General features: G+C 45.3%; 1 protein-coding gene across 1 annotated transcript in view; it reads left to right on the plus strand.

Annotated features, from left to right (window-relative positions):
* Positions 1-27160, plus strand: part of WWC1 (WW and C2 domain containing 1) — a 535977-nt gene that overhangs the window by 200676 nt on the left and 308141 nt on the right. The window contains exon 2 of the mRNA XM_069654296.1: positions 12398-12507. Within this exon, the coding sequence (XP_069510397.1) occupies positions 12398-12507 (110 nt within the window). The remainder of the gene's footprint in view (positions 1-12397; positions 12508-27160) is intronic.

The following is a 27160-nucleotide window of genomic DNA, read 5'->3' on the forward strand; positions in this document are numbered from 1 at the left end:
AAATGAAGGAGCATGCAAAGCTTATTCGAAAAGGTAGGTCTTAAGGCCCCAAACAGGGTCAGAGTAGGAAGCAGACGCAACTGCAGAGGAAGAGCATTCCACAAGGGCAGGCCCAGAGCAGAAAATCTCCTGTCACACCTGGTATTATATTTAGCGAGAGGAATCCTTAAGACAAAAGCCTCGAAGGAGTGGAGGGTCCTACCTAGAACATAGGGAAAAGGGTTACTTGCAAGGTAAGCTGGTGCAAGGCCATGCAGACATTTAAATACCAGGCCACACATCTTAATTTCAAACTTCCTGTGAACTGACAGCCAGTGCAAATCCCTAGGCAGGAAAAGACCTGATCAAAAATGTTTTAATCAATCCAGCTCTGTACGGAGAAGATTGCATTGACCTAGTTCAAGCAGCAATTTATCAAAGGCTGGAGCACAATGCCATGCCCAGCACTAGGAGTAAACTGTTAAATCCTTTGCAGTTAGTGGAGAGAAAAACATGAATATTTGACCACTGCACTAACCTGGGCCCTAAAGCTCAAGTCAAATCCCCAGAGAGCTCCTATATTATTTGGTTTGTAGAAGATGATCACTTGATGCCCCATCAGACCTGGTAGAAAATGAGTGCCACAAAATACTTCAAATGTCCAAAGAGAATTGCATAGTTTTTTTTTTAGGATTGCAACTTTAGCCCACGCTCCTGCATCCTGTCCTTAACACACTCAAGGCCATAGGCTAGCTTTATAAAATCCAGCCATAACAGAATCTTTATCCGATTTGTATTTGGAGATTTTAAAATCCCAAGCTTCTGAGCAGTATGTAGGTGGACCACATACATGTTAAAAAGTGTTAAGAGAGACCCTTGAAGCACCAAACAGGGCAGTGTCAAAAGCAATACATTAGAAAAAGGGCCAACCTGGGCGTGATGTTCCCAAACAGCCAAAAAGACTACAAGCAGTCTATAGCATGACCACTGACCTCAGTTGTTTGTGTAACATGAGTGTCTAATAAATGATGGTTTATAAATGGTTACCATAGTATCAAAACCCACGGATAGGTATAATAGTACAAACAAAGAATTTTGAACCTTGTTAGCCTGGCTGAAAATATTGGAAAAGTGGTCGTTTTCATCCCATGCAATGGCCAAAACCAAGAATGAAAAGGATCCAGGGCTTTAACGTGGTCGGAATGGGCTTGAACCTGTTTCACTACTACCATCTCCAATACATTAGCCATTTACTGGAGTCCATAAATGGGTCTAAAAGTATTAAAACTGTAGAGTCTAACCTTGCTTTTTGAAGAGTAGTGTGTCCATTAGGTAGCACAAAACCAGAGACAAGGGGAAGGGTTGATAAACTTGGACAGCCAAGGTGCTACGTCCTTGATGTGTTCTGTTGCAGTAAGTCAGGAATCGCATTGTATGTGTTAGTTGTAGGATAGAGTTTAGTCAATAAATGCTGGATATCTTCAGGAGATGTATTAAAAAATGAAAATGGAATAATAGAACTACTGGAAAAGTAAAAACGTAGACTGTGTGAAACCATTTGGCCTGAATCTGTATTTGTTTCCTCTTCAATACGTAAATTTCATTGGCAAAAAGGGTTTAAAGCCCCACAATGTTCCAGCAAGGGTGTAAGATCCACCTCCATGCAGGACAGGGATTAGAAATTCTTAACAACTGTGAGCGGTCAGAAATGAAAGACGGTCACAAGGTTGTCATGTTTTTGGTTAAAGACATTTATTAAATAAAAATGGGTTGGGAAAACGCATCCCTGGCCCTGATCTAAAGAGGATCTTCGCTACCTAGAAACCAAAAAACTAAGGATCTGTCATGTCAGGATGTCAGTAACTGAAAAGCCGTCTTTTTGTCCAAAACGTCCTACCCTCACCCTCGCACTATAAACAAAACATCAAAGCAGGCAAGGACATTTCTTTATCTTGATGTTACCAAAAGTGTCCAAAACCAAAGTATGAAAATGTCGCCAAAGAGAATGTTCTTCTTGGTAAAGACCCTTGGATCCAGAGGGTGGTCCCGTTCCCCTGGATTCTTTAAATAGGATGGCAAACATTTCTCTTTAGCTAACAGTTCGTTTGCGTCTTCACTGGACTCGCACAGTTCTTGTTTAAACAGGTTCTGTAACAGTCTTTCTGTAGTGCTTCTTGTAACTTTGCAGATCGCCTGCTATGCTCCCCTGCCAGGAATCCTGATAAAATTCCAACTGCCTGGTATACTCACCTGTCAGTACTTTTATTGTGTTTTTATTCCAGATCACCTGGTATACTCTGCTGCCAGGAATCTTTATACAATTTCAGCTGCCTTGAGCACTCGCCTGTCAGGACTATTCATCACAGTTCCTTGGCTATACTACAATAGCATATACAGTGAGGTGCTTGGTTTATCTGTCTATGGTAACATTTGCTCAAACCTTTCCCCACACTAGCATCTCATGCATCTGTACTTGATTGGAGTTTTCCTTTGTACTTTGCCTTGTCTGCATTCAAACAAACTTTGGATATTTTCTGATATCAGCAGTTTCGTATCATTCAAACATTTATTGGCTCGCGTGTTGGAATGCCCCGGGTACCCAGCTACATTGGGCAGCCTCACTGGTTTCTTCCAAAGTCTCCGACTCTGCTTGCGCCTCTGCAGTGTGGTTCCTTCACCTGCTTTCTACTCTGTAGTGTGCATACATTCTTCCAGCATCCTGCTGGCTTTTCTTGTTGGCTTGGACTGGAGAACATTGCCTCTTTGAGTTCCTCAACGTCTAGGAGCTCCTGCGCGGCCCCCAGCATATCCACGGCCCTACTGTGTTTCTCCTAATATCCTGGCAGCCTTCTCCATTCCACAACACTTATCTGTGTGCCTCGCATTTGTAAACCTCAGCATGGGGTTCGACGTCTTCTCTTGCACTGATCGCTTCAATAATGTGGTCGGTTGTCATCTTTAAATGTCCCACGCACCGAAGACCTGGAAAAACAAATAGCCTGCATGTTGTGCTTTGAGCTCCTGTCACTTTTCACAAACTCCCTCATGCTCCTCCTCGTCTCAGTACCTGAGTGGTTATGGGAGTCGGAGTCCATAGACGAGACATTTAACTTTTAAATGGTTTTCTCAGAGGTTTCACATAAAAACGCATTAGAAACAAAAGGTGAATGACAATAGAAATTAGACATCAGAAATCTCTGGTATAGAGGGTCTTCATGCAAAATGGGTGAATACTGTGTCTTGTCCAACAAAATCAAAACATCTCTCCGTTGGTTGTCTCCTCCCATGTGATCCTCCCTCATATAACCACCCCCAGGTTCAGGATCAGGTAGCGGCTGCCGTCCCCTGGCCGCATGGGAGGAGGTTACCGCCGGGGATTCCGTGATGACACCATTGGATTCATCACACTACCTAAAACAAGAAGTTAGGGCTATTACTAGATTTGATGACCTACTCATCCAGAAAATCCCTCTTGGCAGCAAACATCAGCCTGCATGTGAGCTAAAAGCTTACTTTCAAATAAACCATTTATATGGGGCTCCAGGTGTCTCCACTTCTGCTTAAGGTCTAGAATCTCCTGGCTAAAGCAGGATAAATGTTTAGCTTTGACCTGTACTGCGGCAGCTAAAGAAGAGCAACTTTACCGATAGCATCCTAAAAAGCCAAAGAGGAGGAATTCTAAAAAGCAGAACAGGAAGTAGATGATACCCCAGGAATTATAAGTTCCAGAAGTGGTTTGTTGCCATAGGGGACAGCAAATGTATTCTTTTCTCTACCCATCTTCCTCTCAAGGTCAGTTTTGGGTGAGGATATATGAAGGGTATACCACATTTATGAAAGCCCTGTCTGACCATGAAACCAAAAAAGTGTCCATACATTCAAAATGAACACATCTAGCTAAAACTAGGTCCAAGCAAGTGCCTTTATCATGTGATTGGACAGATGTCAACAGAGGGTACAATATGATTAGAACATGGGAGTCCTCTGTTTTGTGGGGGGCTTGTGGATGAGGACAGGAACTTGAGGGAACAAACTGATTCCACAGGAAGCTAGCCCACTTTTGCACGCATTGGCCGTGGGCACTAAGAGTGGTCTGTCACATCTGCTACTAACACCACATTCAACAAAACTGTTTTTGAGTAAGCAAAAGTCAGGTGACATCACAATTTGTTTCGAAAGTAGCTTGCATATGTGTATCTTGGACACAACATAGAATCTGTGCATGTTCTCACTTATTAGTGTTTTAAATTTAAACATTGTTTTTGAATGAAATGTGTCAAAACGGTCACTGGCCTTGTGATTCTGCTTAGCAACGCCAAGTAGTCTGACACTGTACTGACTCTTGGTGCCCATGGCCAATGTGTGTAAAAGCGGGATAGCTTCCTATGGAATCTGTTTGTTCCCTCAGATGTCAACAGAGAAAGATCACGAGCAAGGAAGTTCACGTTCTCAGATTGACAGGGGTTATGCACCCAAAAATGAGTACAAGGATCAGGAGGTGAAAGATACAAAGGCACCAGGATGGGATAATGTATAGAAATACTTGTGAGTGATGCAGCTGACCCTGGGGGTCAATAGCGGAGTAATTTATTGCAGCGTTCACTTTACCTAAGTTGCGCACAAAGCGAGTTGTCCCTTATCTGACCCCCCTTGTTAATTTGCATAATGTAAGTAACTTTGGATCTTACCCTAAGTTACTAGGGGAATCCTTGCTCACTAATCTTGGAGAGGCACAGCTCCACCCTACTGATGAGGTCCAACCAGACCAAAACACTTATCTGGGGTTGCTGTTGGTACTCTTGTTCAGAGGAGAATTGCCTAGCATTTTGGTGCTGGACTGCCCTAGGGCAGGACAAAGACTTGTATGTTTTGGCTATTTCTCCTCTGTGAAAGCTAGTGAGCTAAAGAATCTGGGAAAGTCTCTCGTAACGTAATGGCTGGCTATACGACCATAGGCAATATGGGAAATGCAATATCAAGGTAAACCGCAAACCCAAAAGAGAAAATGTCAGTATCTATCAATCCCCATTAAATGTGTGAGCCACAGAGTAATGGTAGTGAAACGGGGTCTGAAAGGCAGCACTGTGTGAAACTGGGAGCACTGCGAAAGGTAATTGAAAGAGAAGTAGGACACCAACAAAAAAAGAAAATGGAAGGAATTCATCACGTAAGCTAAGAATGTATTAGAACATACCTGAGATTTTTGTAAGACACCCACTGTAGTTTCCCATCCTCTCTGTGTGAGTAAGTTAAAGGTTTATAGGCACAGAGAATATAAATTAAAAAAAAAAAACAATATCTTTAAACGCTTCAAGAAAATACTGTTCAGCCGGAGAAGGAACCTGCCCCGAAAATGTGTGCAGTTGCACGAATCTGGCCTGTTTGGCTCGCCTCTCAGTGCTCCTAAGGATTGAAAAATTGGCTACAAGTAACTCCGATTATTGGTGCCCAGAAACAAAACATCTTGTAGTGGGAGCTATAGACTTCCTCCACCCCAACAGTTTTTAAAAGTGGAACGGTAAGTAAGAATAGTTGGGTAATTGCATTGTTGTGAAATTGCAAATGGATGGGACATGGTTATGTGCGATTATTTTGCCATTACGCCACTTAGGTTGCAGGAAGAAAGTGAGATGGTGACAACCCCTTATCTGAACGGTCTTCTTATTGAGGTAAAAAGGATAAATGCAGATTAAGGAATGCAATGCAAAGTAAGTGTTAGACTTGGCAAACTTTTGAACAAATCTCTGTTGATTGCAAAGTACACCTTTTGACAAGTATTGCTTTTCCTTTTAAAATGATGATGTGTTTTATTTATATAGCGCCTTAATCCAAAGAGATTTACAGAGCACATATTTGCATACAATATCACCCAACCGAAATTGGTACTCATTTATCGACCTTGGAAGGATGAAAGGCTGAGTTGGCCTTGCCGGGATTCGAACCTGCGACCTGCAGATCACGCTCATATCGCAGCAGCGAGCACTCAACCTTCTGAGCTATCTTACCGGCTATCGATCAGGTCAACTCAAAACATTGCTTTTGGCACAAAAGCCGCCTCATTCCATAACAAAGTAGGAAGAGGGCTTGCAATAGCTGTGGATTCATTTCATGGCCTCTCCAAACCCGTTTACCTTGCAACTCTGCTCCTTATGGCAGGAACTCGGAATAACCGGCCTTCAACACTGCTTGGGCCACGGCCGCTTCCACGTGGAGTGATAATAACTCTCTAGCATCATGGTTTCCAAAAGAGGGTGCCCATGGGTAACAAAGTGATAAATATGCATGTAAGTTAAGAATTTTCACGATTCAAGAGGCCTGCCTCCGTAAACTTGTTTTGAACCACAAGATACGTTTTTTATCTTTTTGCTTACAAACAAATGAATTAACATGAATACATTTAGTAACGTTTTTTTTTCAATATAATACATACACTGGGAATGTGTTCTTTGTGCTAGAAGAATTGCATCATCTGTGGGAAGGCTGGAGCCTTCCTCCAGTCTGCACGCTATATGCCTTCGCCTTAAGAAGCATTGCATTGGGAATGTTGATCACCACGCTACAAGGCATGCGTGGCCGCACACACCCATGGCATGCTTTCCTAATCATTGTAAAAAGCATGATTCCAATGCCATCCTGCTCTTAGAAAGGCCGCTACATAGCGCCCCGAAGGAAGGCAGGCACGGATGTCTAACAAAGCTATTTCAGACATGCCTACCATTTGTTACTGTTCATATAATCAAAAGTCGGCTTCATGTATTCCAATGAAGTAAGCCAAGTCTATTGGTTATATATATATTTAGTAGCCAGTGACTGTACTACAAGGCAATTATTGAGTAATGGTTTCTCATTGCACTGTAGATTTCTTTTATAGCATCCTCAACCTAATCAATCTTCCAAGCAATTTGAAGGACCATACTAAAGGCATGAAGGGAACAATCTGGGTTAGTATTGCCTTGTGTTAGATCTGCTACTTTTTATAGATAATGTAAGGGTGCAGAATTATGACTCTGACACAGAGCGGTCATTGTGGTTGGTATAAACGTTTAGTTAAATTATTAAAGTGAAAAGAAAAGCCTATCTTGCACTAACTCCAAGAGGGGGATCCTTGCTTCAACCAAAATTACTGATGTCACAGTCAGGATGTCAAAAAGCAAAGAGTTCAGTCCTATATCGGAATCCTCGCTCTGTCCCTCACACTCCGTTAAAATAACTCAAAGGAAGGTCTTCCTAGTCTGGAGGAATAGCTCCCTTCCCCTGGACAAAACTGCTGGGGGTCGAGGTAGCATGTTTCCCTTCCCCAGCCTTCCTTAGGCTTCTCCATACGGCAGGGGTCCCCTGACCCCGGGTTGGCAGACCTGGTTCCCTTCTACCAGGGACTGCGACGAAGAGGGTTGTGGATGCTTCTTCAGGCTCAGGTGGGTCCCAGACTCTGATTGGCAGACCTGGTTCCCTTCTACCAGGGACTGTGATGAAGAAGAGTAGTTTGGATGCTGTTCCAAACTCTGGACGGTCCCTGACCCTGGTTGCTAGACCTGGTTCTCCTCTACCAGACAAAGCGATGAAGAAGAGGAGTTTGGGTGCTTTTCTAAACTGTGGCAGGTCCCTGACCCTGGTTGTCGGACCTGGTTCCCAGGTCTCTCAGGCTCCAACACACATACTTTACTCACCTGCCAAGCACTGTGTTTGTGTGCCTCACTCTCACAGTTCTCTTCAGTCTCTTGACCTCACATACAGACTTGGATTACTCTCCTACCAAATACTTTCTGCATATGTATTAATCTCGCAGGTCTCTTCACGTTCTACTAATCTCACATAGAACTTGGTTTACTCTCCTGCCAAGTATGGTCTTTGTATATCTTATTCTCACAGTTCATTGCTTTGTCACCTCTTAATTGACAGCGCTGAGTTGTCTTCCCTCCAAGTACTGCCATGAGGACGATTAGGTATCCTTATTATGTGATCTGTCCTTTCCAGACCCTATTCTCCTTGTTATATTGCTTTGCTCGTTCTTCTATTAATGTCCCATAGTGGTTATCCTTCTTTCCCCACTTTTCCTGTGCGGTTCACTGTAGGGTTCTTTATGCACTCTGGGGACACCCAACCATAGACTCTGCCACCCAAATACCTGCAAGGTCTTGGCAGCAGCCCTCCAGTCGGTCACAGGCTTCCCCTTTCTTTTCTTTCTTCGGCTCACTGGCTTTCTGGGGCTCTTCTCGGCTTGCCGCAGCAGCTCTGTGTCTCCTGTCCCTGTTCGGCATGCAGCTCGTAGTTGGACAGTGTGGTCCTGCAGTGCTGCGCTGCTGATGCTCTCCCCAGCCGTCTTTGTGATCCTCTTGCTGTGTCCCCGGAACACTGTGTTTCTTCCTGTTCCAAGTCCTGGTCTTCCCCTGCTGTTCTCTGCAGTGACCATACAGCACGCTCTCGGTCCCTGCAGGGAGGATCTGACTGACAGGTAAGTCTGTTGTGAGTTTTTATGTCGGCATTCAGTACGGTCTGTAGTTTAAGACTAAACTGTTCACAAAGGTTCCTCTGTGATCCTCGTGGGTCTGCACTACTTCTTTGTCACATTCCTTTGGCCTGGATCTTCATGACATCTACGTCCAATCTGCCTTGTCTCAGTCCTTTCTATTCCCTGGGTTCTACAGAAGTATACTGGATAGGAGGGTAGGGGTGGAGCGAGAGGGGGTGTGTAGGTTTTGGCCTGATTCCGCTTTCTCCCAAAATAGTCATCACTGGTCCCATAGTGGGTTTCCCCTCCCATGAAAGCCACCCGCTGAGTACCACCCCCCCAGGGCGTCTATCTGGTAGCAGTCTCATCCCCCTGGCCTCATGGGAAGGGGGCTCCCCCTACGGAACCAGTAACAACATCCCCAGAGATTCGTCACAATAGGTACAAGTTTGTCATTCACTAGTGGGTTGGTGCTTCATAGCAATTTTCTAACTCCATTTCGAAAAAGATCTGAAAAACAAGAACATTTTTTTAATTCAAAGCAGTGAAACTTTACTCAGAAAAATGACAGCAGCTATACGTTATTGGCTTTCTTGGGTAGGAATGTGTATAATTAGAATACTAGTGGATGTTTATACAGTATTGCACACTCAACTTGGGCAAGAACTTTGCCAGTCTCTCCATCTCAGTGAGGGGGTTTCAAACATAGAGCTCCCATAGTATTCACAGGAGGGGTATTTCGCCTTGGATAATGCCGTGGGCCCCCTAAATTGTTTCATTTTGATCTCGCCTGAGCAAAATACATGTGAAGTTATGAATGGAAGTTTTTCAAAAAGGGCTAGAAATACAGTCATAGTGCAAGCATCAGCGTCGTTAAAGCCTGCCACATCCCACAACAAGGCTACCAGAACTGAGCTGCCCTGTTACCACTTTGTCCTTGTTCTGTAATGGTGTGTCAGGTCCTAGAAACAAGCAACTGTATTGACCCTTTTAATTGAGAAAACATGTGTGTCCATTTTAATCAAGTGACCAGTCACCCATGATCCTGTTTACTGTTTTATTCGGTTTAGATGTTGCGCTGCAATTTGATGCTGTTTGTTACCTTAATGAAGGCTGTGAGATGGGGCTGGTGGGACCATGGAAGGTTTGGTGTCATCAGCCACTGTTTGAAGCAGGCCCAGAGGAGGTACACTGGAGAATCCCCCAAATGCCCCAGCCTATCAACAGCCTCGAAAGCAAGACCCCGTCACTGAAAGCCTGAACCCCCAGAAAGGGGCGACCAACTGGGTGACGGCAAGCCCTAATAGGTGTGCACCATCTAATAAAATCAGAAGAGGGGTGCAAATTACCCAAAATGGGGAAGCTGGGAAAATACTTTTAATGCCCTTCTGCCCAACACAGTCTCCCCTCTCACTTTCTCCCCTTCTCTTCTGCCCTCCCACCCCCGTTCGCTCTTTGCGAAAGAAGTGGAACATCGGGAGAGTCGACAATTGGGAGAAGTCTATTGAGGCAGCAAGAGGAATGCGAAAAACGTGCAACAGAGAGAGGGAGGAAGGCCAAGAAAAGGGAGGCAAGGAAACTAGGGTGGGCCCCACGAACTAAAGGACTCTGCCTGATAGGGCACCTACAAGTACAATGACTATAAGGACTTTGAAGGATTGGGCTCCGGTACAACAGTGTCATTGGCAGACCCATCCAAATGCCTGGGGTCTTCTGGTGTAGCTTCTCTTACACTTTGGAAGGCGTAGTGGCCCACACCAGATCCCTTGAGCACTGACAGTTGCAAGGGACCACTTAAGAGACCAGCATCCTGGTCCCTCGACAACAACTACTACTCGGCCAAGGCAAGAAAGAAGCACATGGAATAATTGAAATCCCACAAACTGTAAACGACTTGCATTTCACCACCAGAAGGAAGAGCCCAAGGGTAGATGGGGATGGACTGACACTGTGGCCCTTAATGAGGCTGGAATTGTTCAACTCTGGTTATTTTGTTTGTTTCAAAGCTTTACTACCAGTCCAGTTTAAACCCTTAGCTGCATTTTTATTAATAAAACCTGTTGATCCCCAGTATCTGTCTCAAGTTGTCTGTTGATCCCCCAGCCATTACAGTGCTAGCTAAATTTACTTTTATATTTTAAGGGGGTTTAGGGACAGTCTTTGTGCCTTGTTTGAATCGGTCTATGGCTTTATACCTCCTCTGAATTTTGAATGGATGCCCCCTTGAAAGCAATTAACCTCTGATCTGGTTTGGCATGCTTCTCTGGTATTGAGTTTTTTTATTTTGTATTCAATGTTTTACTCGTTTGTTAGCGAGCATCTCCTCTCTGTGACACTGTGTTTTTCTTTTAAGGGGAGCAACCCTCAAGGTGGTCATGCACTGATCATTTTCTAGCAATATTCACTGTCGAAAGTCACCACAGCAGTAGTATCCGAGCCCCTAGGTGTGTCTGTAGAGTGGTGTACTGTGCCTCCACGCGGCATCTAGACCAGCACTTACTGGAAGAAAGAAAATGAGTGAGGGCGAGATAAGACGGTGGGAACATATGGAGGGAGAGATGCAGCAGGAGAAGAAGAAGGTTTTTGATGGCATGGATGTGTGACAGTATTGTTAGGTCTTCAAGGTTTTGTGTGCACAATGTAATGTTGGACTTGTGAGGGGGTTGAGAGTGTGCTCGGTGAAGCCTGGGAGTTTGGTAGCTTATTTGCAAGGGTGTTTCTATACATTGTGTGGGGGCAGCGGGGGAGCAGTACAAACTCCAGAATGTTAATTTTGTGGCTACCAAGCCTGAGCTAAAACTGCCATAGTCAAAAATAAACAATGCATTAAAGAGAATAGTGTACTGTCCCTCGTTACTGTCCAGGATTACTAACCTCACACCATACTGTATGACATGCGGCATGCAACCGTTGTGGTGTGGTCAGCTGCTTTGCACCCAGGGCAGTGGCAGGAGCTGCCACCCTTGTCTGTTTCCTGGGCATGACGACGACTCCTAAAATAAGGACTCTAATGAAGAAGGGTAGAAGTCGATCTAATGCAGATCACCAGTAAGCGATCAAAGCTTTTCCATATTAATGCATGTCCCGGCATATTGCACATGCATCAAGGTGTGTATGTGATCAGCCACTGGTAGTATGTGCGTGAATATGACTACATAACTGCAACCTGAGTAACAATTGTGATATTTCCATGTAAGCAAGCGCACAGATGCCTCTGGGCTTGACGCGCTATACAAGCAACAAAAATAAAATAAAGAAATAGAAACGGTGGCTCTGGGAGCTGATGCAAGTAAAACTACCATGCAGAAAAAATGCATTCAAACCTATAAGCCACACTAGTGTTCGGTTTGTCCGACCTTTTATCTGTCCCATTACGCTGCTGTGCATGCAAGGGCTTGTAATTTTGGCATTTGCGAACTTTGCTTGCCCATGTGGAACAATTGGTCATAAAAGACTGTTTTTATTAACGTGTACGTAGGTTAGTCGTGTGTAGTGCCTACGTCATTATTGCCTAATGGTGTGAGCGGAAATGGACGTTCTACAACATCCTGTGGTCTTCTTTGCTTTGCGGTCAGTGAGCGCATGCCTCCTTAACGTATTGAGAGGCAGCTTTGCACCCGAAAGGCAGACAGGCTCGATGTTTTCTGTGTTCTGCTATTCTTTTATGCCGGAATTGTCCACACCCAAATGCGAACTGTGTTTTAGTAGCAGCAGAGGACTGTTTACAAGCAGATGATGCTGTACACGCTGTCCTGCTGAGCCCAGGAGAGCCCTGACAATAATGGGAATCTCTCCTCAGTACACAAGAGTAAATAAACAATTCCCAGGTTGACTTTTCTGTTTTTAAACAAACCAAGCGAGCAATTTGCTAGGGCGGGACACCGGAAAACCTTGTAGCTCTGCAGCTCTTTAATGAAGGTCACGGGGGTGACATATGCCAAAGTAATATGTTGCTGTTTTGTCTTGCAGGTATACGAAGCCCTTAACCTTCGCGGACTGCATTGGCGATGAGCTGCCTCTGGGATGGGAGGAGGCCTATGACCCGCAGGTTGGCGTGTATTACATTGACCACAATGCTGGTGAGTGGTTTTGGGTGACATTTTGTTTTCTGTGGTAGCATCACACTGGTAGTCAGCCAGATAAAGGCGGGAAAAGCGAATTGCGGTTTTCAGACAGACCTCTCTGTGATTATAATGAAACGCAAAATGATGTCATGTTGGGATTAGTAATGAAAACAAAATAGTCAATGTCCACTCCATATAGCACACAGCCTACCAGAGTGGAAATCTCTGTCTTTATGCTCCCTAGACTTTCCAGAATTCCAACACAAGCGGTTGAAGTGTCCTGGACGCCTATTTTTTGGTACCGGTCTTTCTGAGTGTACATACGGCCATTCTAGGCAATTTTTGAGGATCTTGAGGTACCCTGACAAATGCTGCACCACAGGACTGTATTGTGGTGGGGGAAGATTGTGTCCTCATTTTGCACAAAGGTAGGAAGGTGTCTTTTTTTTTTTTCTCCCAACTCCAATGATGGCCATGGTCACTCTTACAATCCCAGAACTTTGCAAATACCATAGTTATTAAAACTGAAACAGATTGGCATTTCGTCAGTCATAGAGAAAGTCAACCACTAAGAGTGAGCACAACACATTGGCCTGATTCACAGAAGCATTTTACAATGGTGAAATCCCATTGGAAAACACCCAGTTTTCCCATTATGGGGAATCAGGCCCATAATGTTCTTGATATAACTACAGATGTTTAGCATTTGCAGGCAGTTCATGATGCAGAAACCTGGTGGCTATATAAACAATGTAGTGTTTAGGTCGCTGTACATTCTATATGTGGGCAAAGTGATGAATTTTAAGAGACTCAGGAAAATGAAATTCAAACTTGGCAACGGGTGGCGTAAGATTTTGACCGTCGGTTCTGCCTCTTGTGTTGGTTCTGCTGTATTACGCACATGCTCATTCAAGCTCTACTTTAAGAGTCTCTCCTTTCTTCCTCTCTTTGATGCGGTTTGAACCATTCTAGTCCTTTTTCTGAAATGTGCCCTTTTTTAAATAATAACAGTTCTTTGTTCTTGGAAGTTTCTGTTGACCATTTTCTGCCAAGTAACATACATAAATGAGTTATTACAAAATGGGCACACTTTTGTCAAAGCCTTAACAATAGAAAGGTAGTAGTTATCTCCCACAAAAATGTCTTTTGCAATGTTTACTGCACAGGCATTTGACCAGCATCGGACTGAAGCGGTCCATTTTAGAATGAATGGTAGAGGTACTGCTCGTGAGCATGCCAGGGGGTGCTACTGCCAGAAATGTAGGTACATTTCATATAACTTGTGTTTTGGGTCTGGGCTGCCTGCCTGAGCAGAGTCCAAGGCCCCTTATGAAGGGCCTCTCCAGGACTGGCTACGCGCTCTGGGCCACAGTACGAAAACATCTAACAATCATTGCAAGCTGTACAAGACTACCCCACTGTAGCTGAACCTGACCAAGCACGAAAAAGTGGTAGAGCCTACAATGGAGCCTCTGGTGATAGTGTGAAAAGGGTTTCATTTCCGTAGTGAGCCATCAAGTGCCTGTTCCTAATCAATCCAGCTTGCAGAGTTCCCAGTCAGGATTGCCACATCCCTGTCCTTAATCTCTCTTCCTGGTTCTGTAAAATGTCCCCTAGTGGCAGTGTCTTTATTTCTGTGGGCTCATACTTTTTTCAGTGTCTGCCCTGTTTCACCATATCCAGGAAAGGGGTAGGTGGAAGGTTTTGAAAAAATCAGAACCACTGGAATTGCTCTGGGCAACCTTCCACACCACCGCCTTTTAGCCTGTCTGAGCCATTGAAAAAGGGATCCAGCCATATGCAAATCAGTCAGGTACTTCCACCAATGGGCGCAGCCCAGTCCTAACTGCTAGGCCTGGACCCTTCTGCATGGAAACACCATCATGGAAAATAGCATTTCAACATTTGGCGCATTCAGTCAGATATGCCACATTGGTGGATGTAAGGATAAAATAACGTCATAGTTTGAAACACTGGTTGCTTTCTGTATGTTGCTTCTCTAGCTATGAGGTGTGCACATGTTTTGCATTGTTTGTTTTGGCAGGGGTGTTTCAAATGTTCTGCTGTTTTGTATGTGAGTCTGCATTTGATAGTCCTTGTAGGCTACCGGGAGTCTGCAGTGCAGCAGTCCGGTTTCTGGGAAGACCTTTCTCTGCCTTCCATCTTCATGAAGAAATTGGATTGACGGTTCCCAGCAGAACTTCCAGTTGGCGTTGTAGGTAGTCACTGGCAAGCATGAACTTTGCTCTTTTTGTTGATAGCTCAGGAGTCATTTTGAGGCATTGGAACAGCCTCCCTGAAACTTGAGGAGAACCATCTCCGGTTCCGGAAGCACCTTAAGACCTTCCTCTTTGCTTCTGCTTTCTCTCCTCCTCTCCCCTGCTGATCTCCTGACTGAAACTGCACTGGTCACCTGGCAACCCTCTGATCTCGGGCCTAGGTCCCCTCCTCCACCAACTGCACACCTGCACTGCCTCCCGGGCAACGCCTGCACTTAGGGGCTGTTTCTGTATCCCTACTGTCCCCACCAGCTCTTGATACTTGATGTATGCACTGTCCCCTGCACTTTCCACTTGCCGGCCGCACTTTTTTACTATTTTTATTTATTCTTTTTTCCCCCTTTTCCCTCTGCACTTTCCCCTCCCCTTGCACTTGCGCGATCTCAATTTTACCTGGCCTATTAAGATCGTCGTCTTTGTCTTCCCTCTGTTCCCCCTTCCTTGCCTCGTCGCGCCTTGAAACACTTGTGTATAGGCGTGTTATAAATGTCATATACCATATCATTACTGCTGCTCTGTGGATCTGCTTGTTCCTTGGTTGAAGTCACGATCTATACATTGCCTGCAAACAGTGGTTTGTTACCATCTCTTGGAAGAGTGCATATCCAGTTTTCCCTGACTGAAGATGATGGCATTTTCTTTTTTTGTGTGTTAAGGATTGAATACTTTAATCCATAGCTAATTGGGCTTTTTTCAATGGGTATATGAGATTCAATTTAACGTGCTGTTCACATGTTTAAAGTGTGAACTATTCACAAGGTAGTTGTGAGTGTTAATGGAAAATGCTAATAACACAAAATGTTTGCTAACAAAAAACAGTACAATACATACATTAATAATTTAAACCTCCAGAAAACTGTTGTGTTAAACCGTTTCACAACCAGACTTTAAGCTTATTTTACCAAATGGAAAAAATATAAATAGTGTGAGGTGAAGGGGGAAGTTTATGCCAGTAATTTGTAACAGAACCTGAGAAAGAGTAGGAGGATGTTTTGGCCTTTCTGACACATGAACCCTATTCAAAGAATTGCAAACCAAAAGTAATTGGGATGATACTTTTACTAAGCTTACTAATATTCTGTCTGGCAAAGACCAATATAAGGCAGTCCTGCAATTCCAATCCAAAAATTGTAAGTTGTTGCATACGGCATACTTACAGTATTGCTACTTTAAACCACTGCATTGCCTGTTTTTCAGTAAAGTTGAGGTTAGTGTGTCTAAATCTCAGTGTAAGCTACATTTAATTTTGTTGAGGGAAGTGCATCATATTGACGAGTTTTGAAAATGTACTCGATGACACAGCCAAATGCTCTTGATAGCAAACCCAGTTCTGTGACCTGCTGATTACATGAATCTGTGCAACTGGTGCTCCGCCAATGAGCTGATCCCCCAACTCACTGACATTCTATGTGATCACCCTTTTGCTTTCCACTAACCTGAAAGTGGCATGGCTGCAAAACTACAATATTCAACCTAGTTTGCCCAGTTCTCTGCCTGCTACGCCATTCACTCTGCTTAGTCTCTTCCTTTCCTTCTCTTACATAATAAATACATAAAGCTAACTAGATATTTATGCAAAGTACTGATCACTAGTTCCATCCAGTCTGTAGATCTACTGCAATGCCAGAGTCTGCAGTTCGCCTCCAGAGCGTGCTTTACTCTGCGATTATGACTGCATTATATATTCGCACCTGCGGGAGAGAGCTGGCCCAGCCGAGGCTCGGAATGCAATCAAACTCTACAAGTAGCTGCCTGAATGTTATGCTGGGCCGCTGTGCCTCTGGCCAGCCTATGCCCTATCATTGGAGGTGGTACCCCAGGGCGAGTCTTCACTGGAGTGCCACAACTCGACACCCTGTCCACTCACCTGCTTACCTCCTTGCTCACTTGCTGGTCCTGGAAATAGTTATTTCCAATCACAGACATATATGGGTAATTTCCTTTTAGGGAAGCATGAATTCACAAAGCCTTGTTCCCTTAACATCATGCAAACAAAAGTATCAGCAGCCCAGTTGGCATCTCTGAGTGCTAATAGCGATAAACATTTTCATGAATGTGCAGAGCTGCAATGCTGCACTTGTGATTACCTGACCCAGTTTTGGAGGATCGTTGGCAAGCCTGCCCTCCCCCTGAAAGGGGCATGTAACACTATATTGAAAACAGTTGATATCAATGGCCATATTGTCCACCTGAAGTTGACAATTACCCTGCCTGCTGCAAAACCATACTACGTACTTGGTCTTGGGTTATGAATTTCATTTAACATTGTGAACCTTCTGATTCATGAAACTTCTGAACTTCTCCTTACACACCAAATGATGGGTCAAGCATATAATATGTGGGACACTGCCCCGTGCAGCACCTAGCTGCACAGAGCGTTGGACTGAAAACTGTTTGATCCTTTTTTTATCAAGTTTATTAATTTGTCCATTCATGCATCTAGCGTTTTACATTTTACAGAAACTCCTCTCACCAAGTCTTTCTTCAGCAGTACAGAAACATGCTGTATTGTTGCTCATTTTATCTCTTTGATACAAATATCTTCTGGTGATATTTACAATATTAGTACAAAATTGCTAATCAAATGTTTGTTTGCTAATCGAGAACAATTTAGTTAGCAAACTCTGCTAATCAATTTTGGAAAACAAATGTATGCCTTGATGTTTTCATGCAATTGAGAAATTTAGTATGGCCAGACGTGAGCCAACTTGTTAATGTGCAGTGGAGAGATTGACAAAAGTTGTGTGGTTTTTGAAGAACCATTGATAAAATGGCAACACCTTCAGTAATAAGAATATCGAAAATATTCTGAGGCTTGTCAATAAATAAAATTCTTTTTTAGGATTAAATCACCACAAGTAGTATAGCAAAGTGCTGAGCAGCATTTACGATCTATTAGCCATAGGGTGGGGTACAAGGGTGGCAATTAAATAGAAACTTGATAAAGGAGGGGAGGGTGATATGGTCAGTTGAGAGCGGTTGATTTCTGACTGGTAATATGTACAGGAATAGGAGACACTTTAATACTCAAAATGGTATTCCTCACAACTGTGGTGTCCTGCGATCGCACTGGCATGCATGAGTGGTAGTACATTGGCCTGCTATCAGCCGCACACAAAAATACACGGACACTCGTGTTAGGTTTTGTGTTGCACTGCCCCTTTTTTTGGCATGAATGCAACTTTTATTATTTGATCTCCTCTTCTGTATACCACGTAGGGCGGGCTCACCCTCCCATCACATGCTGTCCAGAAGACTGTAACACCACATTCCTCCCAAACTTACATTTGTAAAACATGAGTGTAGTACTTGTCTAGTTCAGTGCTGCATGGCACAAGATCTCGGACGTCCCCATCATGGTGACACCATCTCTCCGTGTTATACCCCCTTGAGTATGTACCCTCGTAGTCTTGATGAGGGTTGGAGACATTCTCTCCACGCATAGCGGGATCCTCTCTCTCGACCGGGGGGGGGGGGCGTTCACACCCTCAGCTCGGGGTCACAGGGAATGGGGTCTTCGTGTATCTGTGGGGCATCTATCATGTCTTTCCTGTGTTCTCCTTCTGGGTTTTCCTCTTGACAGACTGGCAGCTTGTCAGTCTCTGGGGTTTCAGCCACACTCTCTTCCCACATCAGCGGAAGCCCTTTGTGGAAGTGTGATATGTTTCGGGGACCACCATTCATCCCCAGGTCTCCGTCACCATGCTATGGTCTATCTCCACAACAGTCTAGGGGTGTGATTCGTATGTATCATCATTTTCTTGGGTGGAGACCGATTCTTTACTAGCACTGTTCCCCCCCCCCCCCCCCTGCTTTTTGCTCCTGATGCTGTGCTGGGTGGGCATGACTCTTTCTCATTATGCTGCTTCCCTGTTCTCTCCACTGGCTCAATGTTCACCTCTGGCACCACCCTGTTTGGGTGGAGGGGATGTTCCATCTGAATTGGCCTTCCGAACATGAGCGTTTTGGGCTTATTTGAGTAGCAGCGTGGGGGGGTGCCAGTAGGACCGTAGGAAACGGTACAATGCTGGAGGCCATGGCTGTTGCTGGTCCTTGGCGATCCGTATTACCTTGTTCGCTTGCAGCCAGCATGGTATGATTTTGTGGCGACGTATGTTGAGGTTCTCATACGCAAATCCCGGCTAGTAAATGGGGGACCGGGTATCACTCTTGATTTTGCTTGGCAAACATTTTCTCCATCACAGTTATAATGAAAGAGGCATCTCTGGACTTCACAGGTTCTACCTCAGGGTACCAGCTGAATTCGTCTAAAGCTACCAACAGATAGCTTTTATTGGCCACTGTGCAAAAGTCCATTCTGATTAACTCCAATCTTTTCTGGCTTCTTGGGGGCTGGTTATGGGTTCCAGGGGCATCTGCCGTTGGGAAGGTTGACAGGCTACACAGGCCTTGATTAGGGTAAGGAGACTCTGTTGAATCTTGGGCATCCAGATTTGGCACTTTAGGTATGCTTGGATCTTCACTACCCCCTCATGCTAGCCGGAGTGCCTGTTCTTCCAGGACTTCGGGTAGTACGGGGTAGTGTCCTTTTAGAATGATGCCCTCAGCTGAGATGGTGAACTACTTTTAAATACCAAACCGGCCTTTCAACTTTTTTTGTGCTGCTGCCGTGCGGTGTGTTATGGCTGACCGGAGGCTCTTCCATTCTCCTGACTATATTATTAGCTTCACTCTATGTAGGCACAAGTCTTTCTCCATTTCTACGACTATCTCTAGTAGAGTCATGTTATTTGGGTGAGCACGCGCTACTACAAGGCACGCGTGTTCTTTAGTATCTTGTGTATTTTCTCGCTCTTTTTGTGTGGCTGATCATGGGTGCTGAGACCAGTAGTCTGCCGGGTTATTTGCTCCCGCCCGATATGACTTCTTTGCCAAAAGGCTGCAGCAGTAGCATCCCCTTTTCCAATCAGGCTAGCGGGTGTGGTGCTGATCCCTTGCATATTGGAATCAATGGTTTGTGGTCTGTGAATATTTTAGCTGGATGACCAAGGAGGTACACCTGCCGGCCCCACCACAATATTGCCAGAGCTTCTTTCTTGATATTAGCATAGTTCTATTCTGTTTCGGTGAATTAATTAATATGGCCCCCATGCCTACTGGACTCTTCTAACCATTCGGTGCTGTGCTCTGTGTTAAACAATGCCCTTTTGGCTGTTCCTTTTAGTGAGTCTTTGATCTGCTGAAAAGCCTTTCATTGCTCTTCACCCCACTCCTATGTCACCTCTTTTCAAGTAAGTTCTCTCAGCGGGGCAGCAACTGTGGCCAGACCTGGAATGAACCTGCCACAGTACGTGTCCATGCCCATAAAGCTTCTGACTCCGGATGCTGATGTCGGGGCTTTGGCTCCTCTGATATCTGTGACTTTATCCTGGTCAGTGACACTCCTTCAGCATTGAATAAATATCCAAAGAAGGCGAGTTCACTCTTTCCAAACTCGCACTTCTCGGCTTGCAACGTTACACCAGATTCTTCCAGTCGTCGCAATGTGGCCCCTAGCTGGCTGTTGTGTTTTTGCAGAGTCTTCCTATAGACTAAGATGTCATCGCTGATATTTGTTGTTCCGGCTAAGTCAGATAGCACTCTCCGGATCTCATTCTGGAAAACCTTGGCCACCGTGGATATTCCAAAATTCAACCTGTGATGTCTTCAGAGGCCAGGTAGGACGAGAAAGTTGTGATGTACCTTGATTCACGGGCTAGGCATCGCTGGTGGCACCCGAAACATAGGGAACGGTTCTTTGGGGGAAATATTGATCTGCTTGCAGGTGAAGGCAGGGAGAAGGGGCGATTGTGGTGATTCAAGAGTAGTCCCAAACATGAGACACAAGATGGTGTGCTGTTCTGGCCCTCTGGGAAGGCACCCGAACCAAGCCGGGAGAGGTAGCCCGTCCCTAGACAGCAGGTGGTGTGACGCCTATCTGGGAGGGAAGGGAGGAGAGACCGACTCTAGCTCTCTGCATGTGGGTTGACTATGTACCACATACAGTTCGATCACCAACAGCCTAAAAGGTGGAGATGGGGCAACCAACAGTGTTGTGAGTGAGTGCGAGAGCAGAAGTAGATCTCGTAGTCCTGAACCAAAAGGTTTTGGTTAACATGCTTGGGCTAGAGGCATCAGGATTTTCTTGGAAATAGTTATTCACCCTGATGGCTCAGTGCTCTTTTCATGTGGGTGGTTGCCCAAACAGTAGAATATAAAACAACGTAGGTAGAGATTGCCGAATTGATCTTAAAAAACACACAGCCCACTGGGTGTGGGGTGTGCTGAGAAACCCGTGCTTTCTGGATTCCTTGCTAGTTTAGGTGATAGCCCACTGTTGGTCTTGGGGATATCATGTGGTGTTGTGGTGGAGCCACACAGGTCTGGTCGACCGGTTTTGATGGTTCACTAGTGGTTGTAGACCATCTTCTAGGACACAAACAGGCTTCATGTGTTAAACAATAACATCTTCCAACTGTCCTCAAAGTGGGGCAGCTAAGGCAGGCTGCATGGGATTCTGGATAGGAGGCACAAAGAACATTGCAAGAAAGCCATAAGTATTCCTTAATTTGCAATGCTACATAGTGCTGCATCCAGAACCTGCTCAGAATCAGGTTGCATTGCTAGATAGATGCTATGTAGGAATGGATAAGCTCACTAGCTGTTTTTGAGCCTGGCCACTTGTTCTGTGGCTAAAATATAGACAACTTGTCCCCTTGGGGGTTGGGAAAGGGGGAGAGGGGTTGGAAAAAGGAGAAAAAGAGGTGCTCCAGACAAGCTCAGCGGCGTGAAAAAGGAACCCATATAGAGGAATGCATTTAAGCCATGTGTATAGGCATGGCTTGTTCCAGGGTGGCTTGAAAAAAAGAAAGAAAAGAAGGAGAAACCGCCTACCTGGATGCTCGCTAATGCTCCAGGGATCTGGTGTGGTCCGAAAAAGGCAAAAGCTCTGCAGGTCCAGGCCTGTCCAAAAGGAAAAGCAGCATGGGTTAGGGCTGCTTGTACGTGGGGAGGACAAATGTCCTAGAGAAGAAGGCAGTGTGGGAAGTCTCATACCTTCTTGGCTGTTCACTGGAAAACACTGGTAGCGTTGTGAGCGGCAGCAGCGGTTTATTATCTTCCACTTGTGACGCGCAGAGGGGGTGTGGCTAGCCCCTTCATCAAAGGCGCTGCCAAACGGATGGTGTCAAGTGGAGGGTGTTGCTGGCGCGGCTCCAATCCAGGCGCACATGAGCATGGGTGTGTGTGCTGGATCGAGGGGCCATGGAGAGGGCTTCAGGGGGTAGGGCCCAGAGCGGTGCTCAAAGGCTGGGAGGGGCTGGTGAAGTGGAGCGCGAAGCGCTGGAGCCTGCATGGAGGCAGAATGGCGAGGGCTTGGTTCGGGTGCCTTCCCAGAGGGCCAGAACAGCTCACCATCTTGTGTCTCATGTTTGGGACTACTCTTGAATCACCACAATCACCCCTTCTACTTGCCTTCACCTGCAAGCAGATCAATATTTCCCCAAAGAACCGTTTTTTGTGTACCAATATGCCCCTACGGTTTGGGATGGCAGTTGCACTCCCGGCTTTTTAAGCCCAATTGACCCTGTTGTTGTTAACCGAAACATAGGTCCAGTTTGCTGAACACTGTTGCTCCTGTCGGATTCACAATCAATTGGTCAATGGTTGGTGTTATGTGGCGTTCTCACCCTATTGCTACATTTGGTAGGTGTATGTCTATACAAATCATACCGCGTTTCGTTGCTTGGATTTTTGTGTTACCACCATGGGGCATACCCATGGGTTGGGGCTAGATGCCTTTTCAATGTTCCCCATGTTTTCCAGTTTATCCAATTTGGTTTTTGCGGCTTCTCCCAAATGGAATAGGACACGATTATGTCTTACTGCTTGAGGCAGACTGCTGCTAAGTGGTTTAGAGGTTTACATTTTCAGAAGGTATCTCCTTATCCGCACGATTTGCAGGACTCTTGTCGCTTATTTTGCCGACGCAGCGGGATGTTGGTAGTTCTCCTTGTTTCAGGCCTAGATTTGATAGCTGCATTAATTTCGTCTTCCTTGTAGGTGTCACTTGGCAGTCTGCTCAGTGCTACTTCCATCGCTGAAACTTGCTTGTCAGTGCATTCTCTTTGTTGACCCATTGCGAGGATCCAATCTAGCAGTATGTTCTTCAAACAGGATTGCCTTGTGCAACTTCTCCGACGATATCCCTGAATGATTTGATGACACTCAGCAAATTCCACATCTGGGAACTCGCATGCTAGGGCCATTTCTCTGATGCGGGTGTGAAAATCATTGATTTTCCTTTTTGATCTTTGCCAGGCCATGCTCAGTTGGAAACCTTCATAATCTGGGTTCAGTTTTCACTGCTTCGTAGTCATCGGGTTGCCCTCTGTTGGGTAGGGTGTTAAATAGCCTCAACGCTAATGTTCCTAGGTTGAGCAGCGTCTGCAACTCCTCTGCCTCTGTGAATTTCTTTGCCTTGACGTGGAGCTCAAATGAAAAAATGTGAACGAATGGTAGTTTTGACCGAATTCTGTCACTTCCATTTAGTTTGAATTTTCTTTTCGATTTGTAGAGGAGAAGTCAAGTACCCCCACCAAAAGCTCCACCCCCATGTTGCCTACATGTTGGGAGCCGGAAAGTGCAACACGTAGAGTGCCAGTACGGATGCCTGTACCACAGAGAATCATGGAAACAAGGTATCCATTGAGAACTCTGTATACATGCATGAAGACATAGTGTTCTTTTGGATGAAGTTCCAGAGGAAGTGTGCATTAGAACAAGAAAGAGTGGTGGCGTCATGCGGAGTAGATGATGACGCACCTGGAAAAGATGCACGAGGCATAAGAATATAGACATTCTATAAGCTCTGAAGAGAAGATGGTAAAGATGAGCAACATTTTGGGCTCTGGATGAAGCTGCTCATGCTACAGAAACGTTGAAGAATATGGAAATCAGTTTACGCTTGTGCAGACGCAGTAACACAAGTAGACAAAGGGAACTTAAGGCTGGCTACGTAGTGAATAGTTTTGCAGTGTTGCGCCGATGTATAATACATCGCAATGTGTAGAACCTGGATATTCCACAATAAACTTTAAAGCAAGGCTGAAATCTGTGATTGGAAAGAAGTTTTCAGTGTGCCGTAGATGGAAAATGACTGATGGCAAGAGAAAAATTCAAGAAATGCTTGGCTGACCCAGCACCAAGAAGACGAGGCCACCGTGAGCCTGGGTGCCCATCCAGTAGTTACAATGAACGTGAGAAAGAAACAACTCCTGTTTAATGTGGAATGGAAAAACACTGAAGGCATAAAGAGTTCATCATTTAATAGAATTAAATGCTACAAAAAGCTTGAAAATGCGGTCTCCCAGTCAGTGACATTGGATCGAGCTACACTGAAACCAAGCAGATACTCCCTTTATTTCTCAGGTGCAGAGAGTCTCTACAAGGCCACGTTGAAAGCTTAATTAACTGGCAGACTGCAAGAGTGATGATAGATGTGGGGCTAATTGGAAGGGGAGGCATGATCACGCCGACCACCATGCATCTGGAATGGTAGCCTGCGTGCTGCTAGCATGTGGAATATTCCAGAGGGGTACAAAGGTGCCAAACCAATGATAGGGAGCCACGTAGTGGAGAGCCCTATAGTTTGTATAACCAATGAAGTGTTGAGTATTAGAGTGGCACGAAAGATGATTTGCACTTGGGATGGGCTTATTGGCCCACCTAGTAGAAACCCAATCACTTCCCCCTTGAGCATCGAACGTATACTTGGATGTTCCCTGTAATCCTATCCCATCCCGCAAGTAGGTTTTTGTAGTTTGCCACATAGTGTGATGTCACTTATGATAAGTTTTTGATATAAAAGTCTTGTTTTTTATTAAATTATTTGAGAGAAATCCGTTGATGTCCATTGTAACTCCCTGTTTTAGACAATTACAAATAAAACGGCACCATTTTGCCAACTGTCTGAGTCAGTTTGATTATCGTTTGATTAACTTCTGCATCCCCATCCATCTAAAAATATTGCTACCTCGTCTTAAAGAGCCCAAGGTCACCGGGTTCAGATAAATGTTGGTCCGCAAATACCAAAGTGCGGGAGTGTCCCACGGTCCCCATGTTCGATATCTTCAGCCTCTGAGGTTGCGGGGGTGTCCCCTAAATCCATAACATTGGCAGCGAGGGACAAAAATTGCTTGGGCCCTTGTTTTGAATAAACAGTGAAAATGGGGGCCCGAGCAGTTACACTGCGGGCATCCACCCACATACAAAACATTTGCAGGCAGACAACTCACTTAAGCTCATACTGCTGGAGCCATAATTCCCAGCACAGCCCCGTTATATATGGGTCAAATGGTCTCATGAAAGAACCATGGGTGACATCCACTCCAGGAATGAGTCCTTCCGGTACTGTGACTGCCCCCCTTGCACTCCTAGGTCTGCTCCCTCTGGCTGAACCTACCTGAGGGCTGTCCATCATGGGAAGATGTCGTCCCTACGTCTAGATAGTGGCAGTGTTTGGTAGAGTTGTTCCCCCTTTTCAGTGTGGATGGTTGTTCTCCCTCCCTTCTCGTTCTCCATGCTGGCTTTGGGTAGTAATGCCAAGCTTCTAGGGCAGGGACATGGGCTGGCAGTGTTGCTGGGGGAGTGCACTTGTTCCGGCTCACCTGCTGGTTTTTAATTTTGATTTTATTTTTTCCACTTGTGCCTCCTGGGCTCTGCCCTCCACCTGTGCTGCTCCCGTGTAGCTTGGAGCATAGTCACTGTTATCCTGTTGCTGGGTCGCCTGCCAGCACTGGCCGTTCTGCTGTTTGTCGGCTGCTCGGGCAGAGACCGGAGCTGGCTCCACCAAGTGGGGTCGCTATCCACCCCTTGTCGCCAATGTGGTGTCCCACGATCATGCTGGCATGCACGAGCGGGATTACAACGATCTGTTATCAGCCGCACACAAGAACACGCAGACACTTGTGTTAGATTATGTGTCTTAGTGACCCGTTTCCGGCACGCGTGCTACTTTTCTTATTCTATCTCCTACACTTCCGTACACCACGTGGGGTGGGCTCCCCATCCCATCAAGACTGTAACACCACCACCACCACCACCACAAAAACGATAGTCTGGACGAGGGAGAGATGAACCCAAGACACAGAAAGCAAAACACAGACTATACAGGATGGCCACAGACAGATCCTGGTATCTGAACAGGAACTGTCATTAGCTGTCTGCCTTTTGCTGAAATGTAAAGGCCAGAAACAGCCTTAGTCTGAAGATAGTCAGCCTCCTTGACACCAATGTGTAGTGGCAAGACAATACAACCCACTTTGATGCTGCTTTCAGTGCACTGGAATTCACTAGAGGTTTTATGGGCCAGGGAGTGATGCATTTGTGTTCCAGTTGTGCTATGAGAGGGTTCTTTGACAAACAACATATATAAACCTTCCACATACAAAACAATTATTTTCAGATTATTTGGGCCTGCCTGCCTCATGATGCAAGTTCAAGATTTATAAAAGCGTTATTTTTAAACCAAAACATAGGCTGTTAGCGGATTCAGTGAATAGATCAAAGTTTTGTATTCATCGCGCACTTTAGGTTTCTTGAAAAAAGGGCCAAGACGCTGAGTCCTCACCACAGTTAATTCTGTATAGTTTATATTGTATGCATTGCATTTCTTTTTTATGTCATATTGATCAGTAGTTGCTATCTGCAAAATGGTTTTCAGATATTCGCAATTTGCCATCACCATTGGCTTCAAAATGCCCAAAAAAATGACTAGAATGTTTACCAACGATTTACTTTCGTAAACGTTACCATTCCATTTTCTCCGAGAATAACATTAGTTGGAGATCCGAGCTACAGAGGCGGATGTTGTCCAAGGAGGACACCATGTTAAATGCCACGAGGCCCTGCTCTCTGTTAGTATGTTGTTACCAGGGTAATGATTGCGTAGCTGAAAGCACGCCAATGCGTGTACGCCAGATGCCTGGTGGCGCGTTGTGCTCGGGAGACGGAATTCTTGCGTGACGCACTTTCAAGATTCATTCATGCCAGCAGAGGCCAGCGCGCCGAATCTGGTTGCCCAGAGAACCAAGTGTCTTCAATACGGTTCGCCAGACAGAAGTCGCAAAGCTCCCGCCTTCTTGTTGCGTTTCTGTGAGCAACGTTTGCTATCACACTTGATGACGTTGCTAAGAATTGTACTGCTTGACAGGCACGAACTACCCAGTGTATAACTGAGGCTACACCAAGTTATTAATTTGGGCGTCATCTAGCAAAAGCGGATGGCGTTCATCGGCAATGGGTTGTTTTCTGCTGCGGGCCCTCTCCAGTGTCTTGGGCAAAAGAATACGTTGTGCAGATGAGAAATGCATTGCTTACTAATTAACAGC

This window comes from Ambystoma mexicanum, chromosome 3q (genome assembly GCF_040938575.1).
Source record: "Ambystoma mexicanum isolate Mex_15411 chromosome 3q, UKY_AmexF1_1, whole genome shotgun sequence".
Classification (NCBI taxonomy): domain Eukaryota; kingdom Metazoa; phylum Chordata; class Amphibia; order Caudata; family Ambystomatidae; genus Ambystoma; species Ambystoma mexicanum.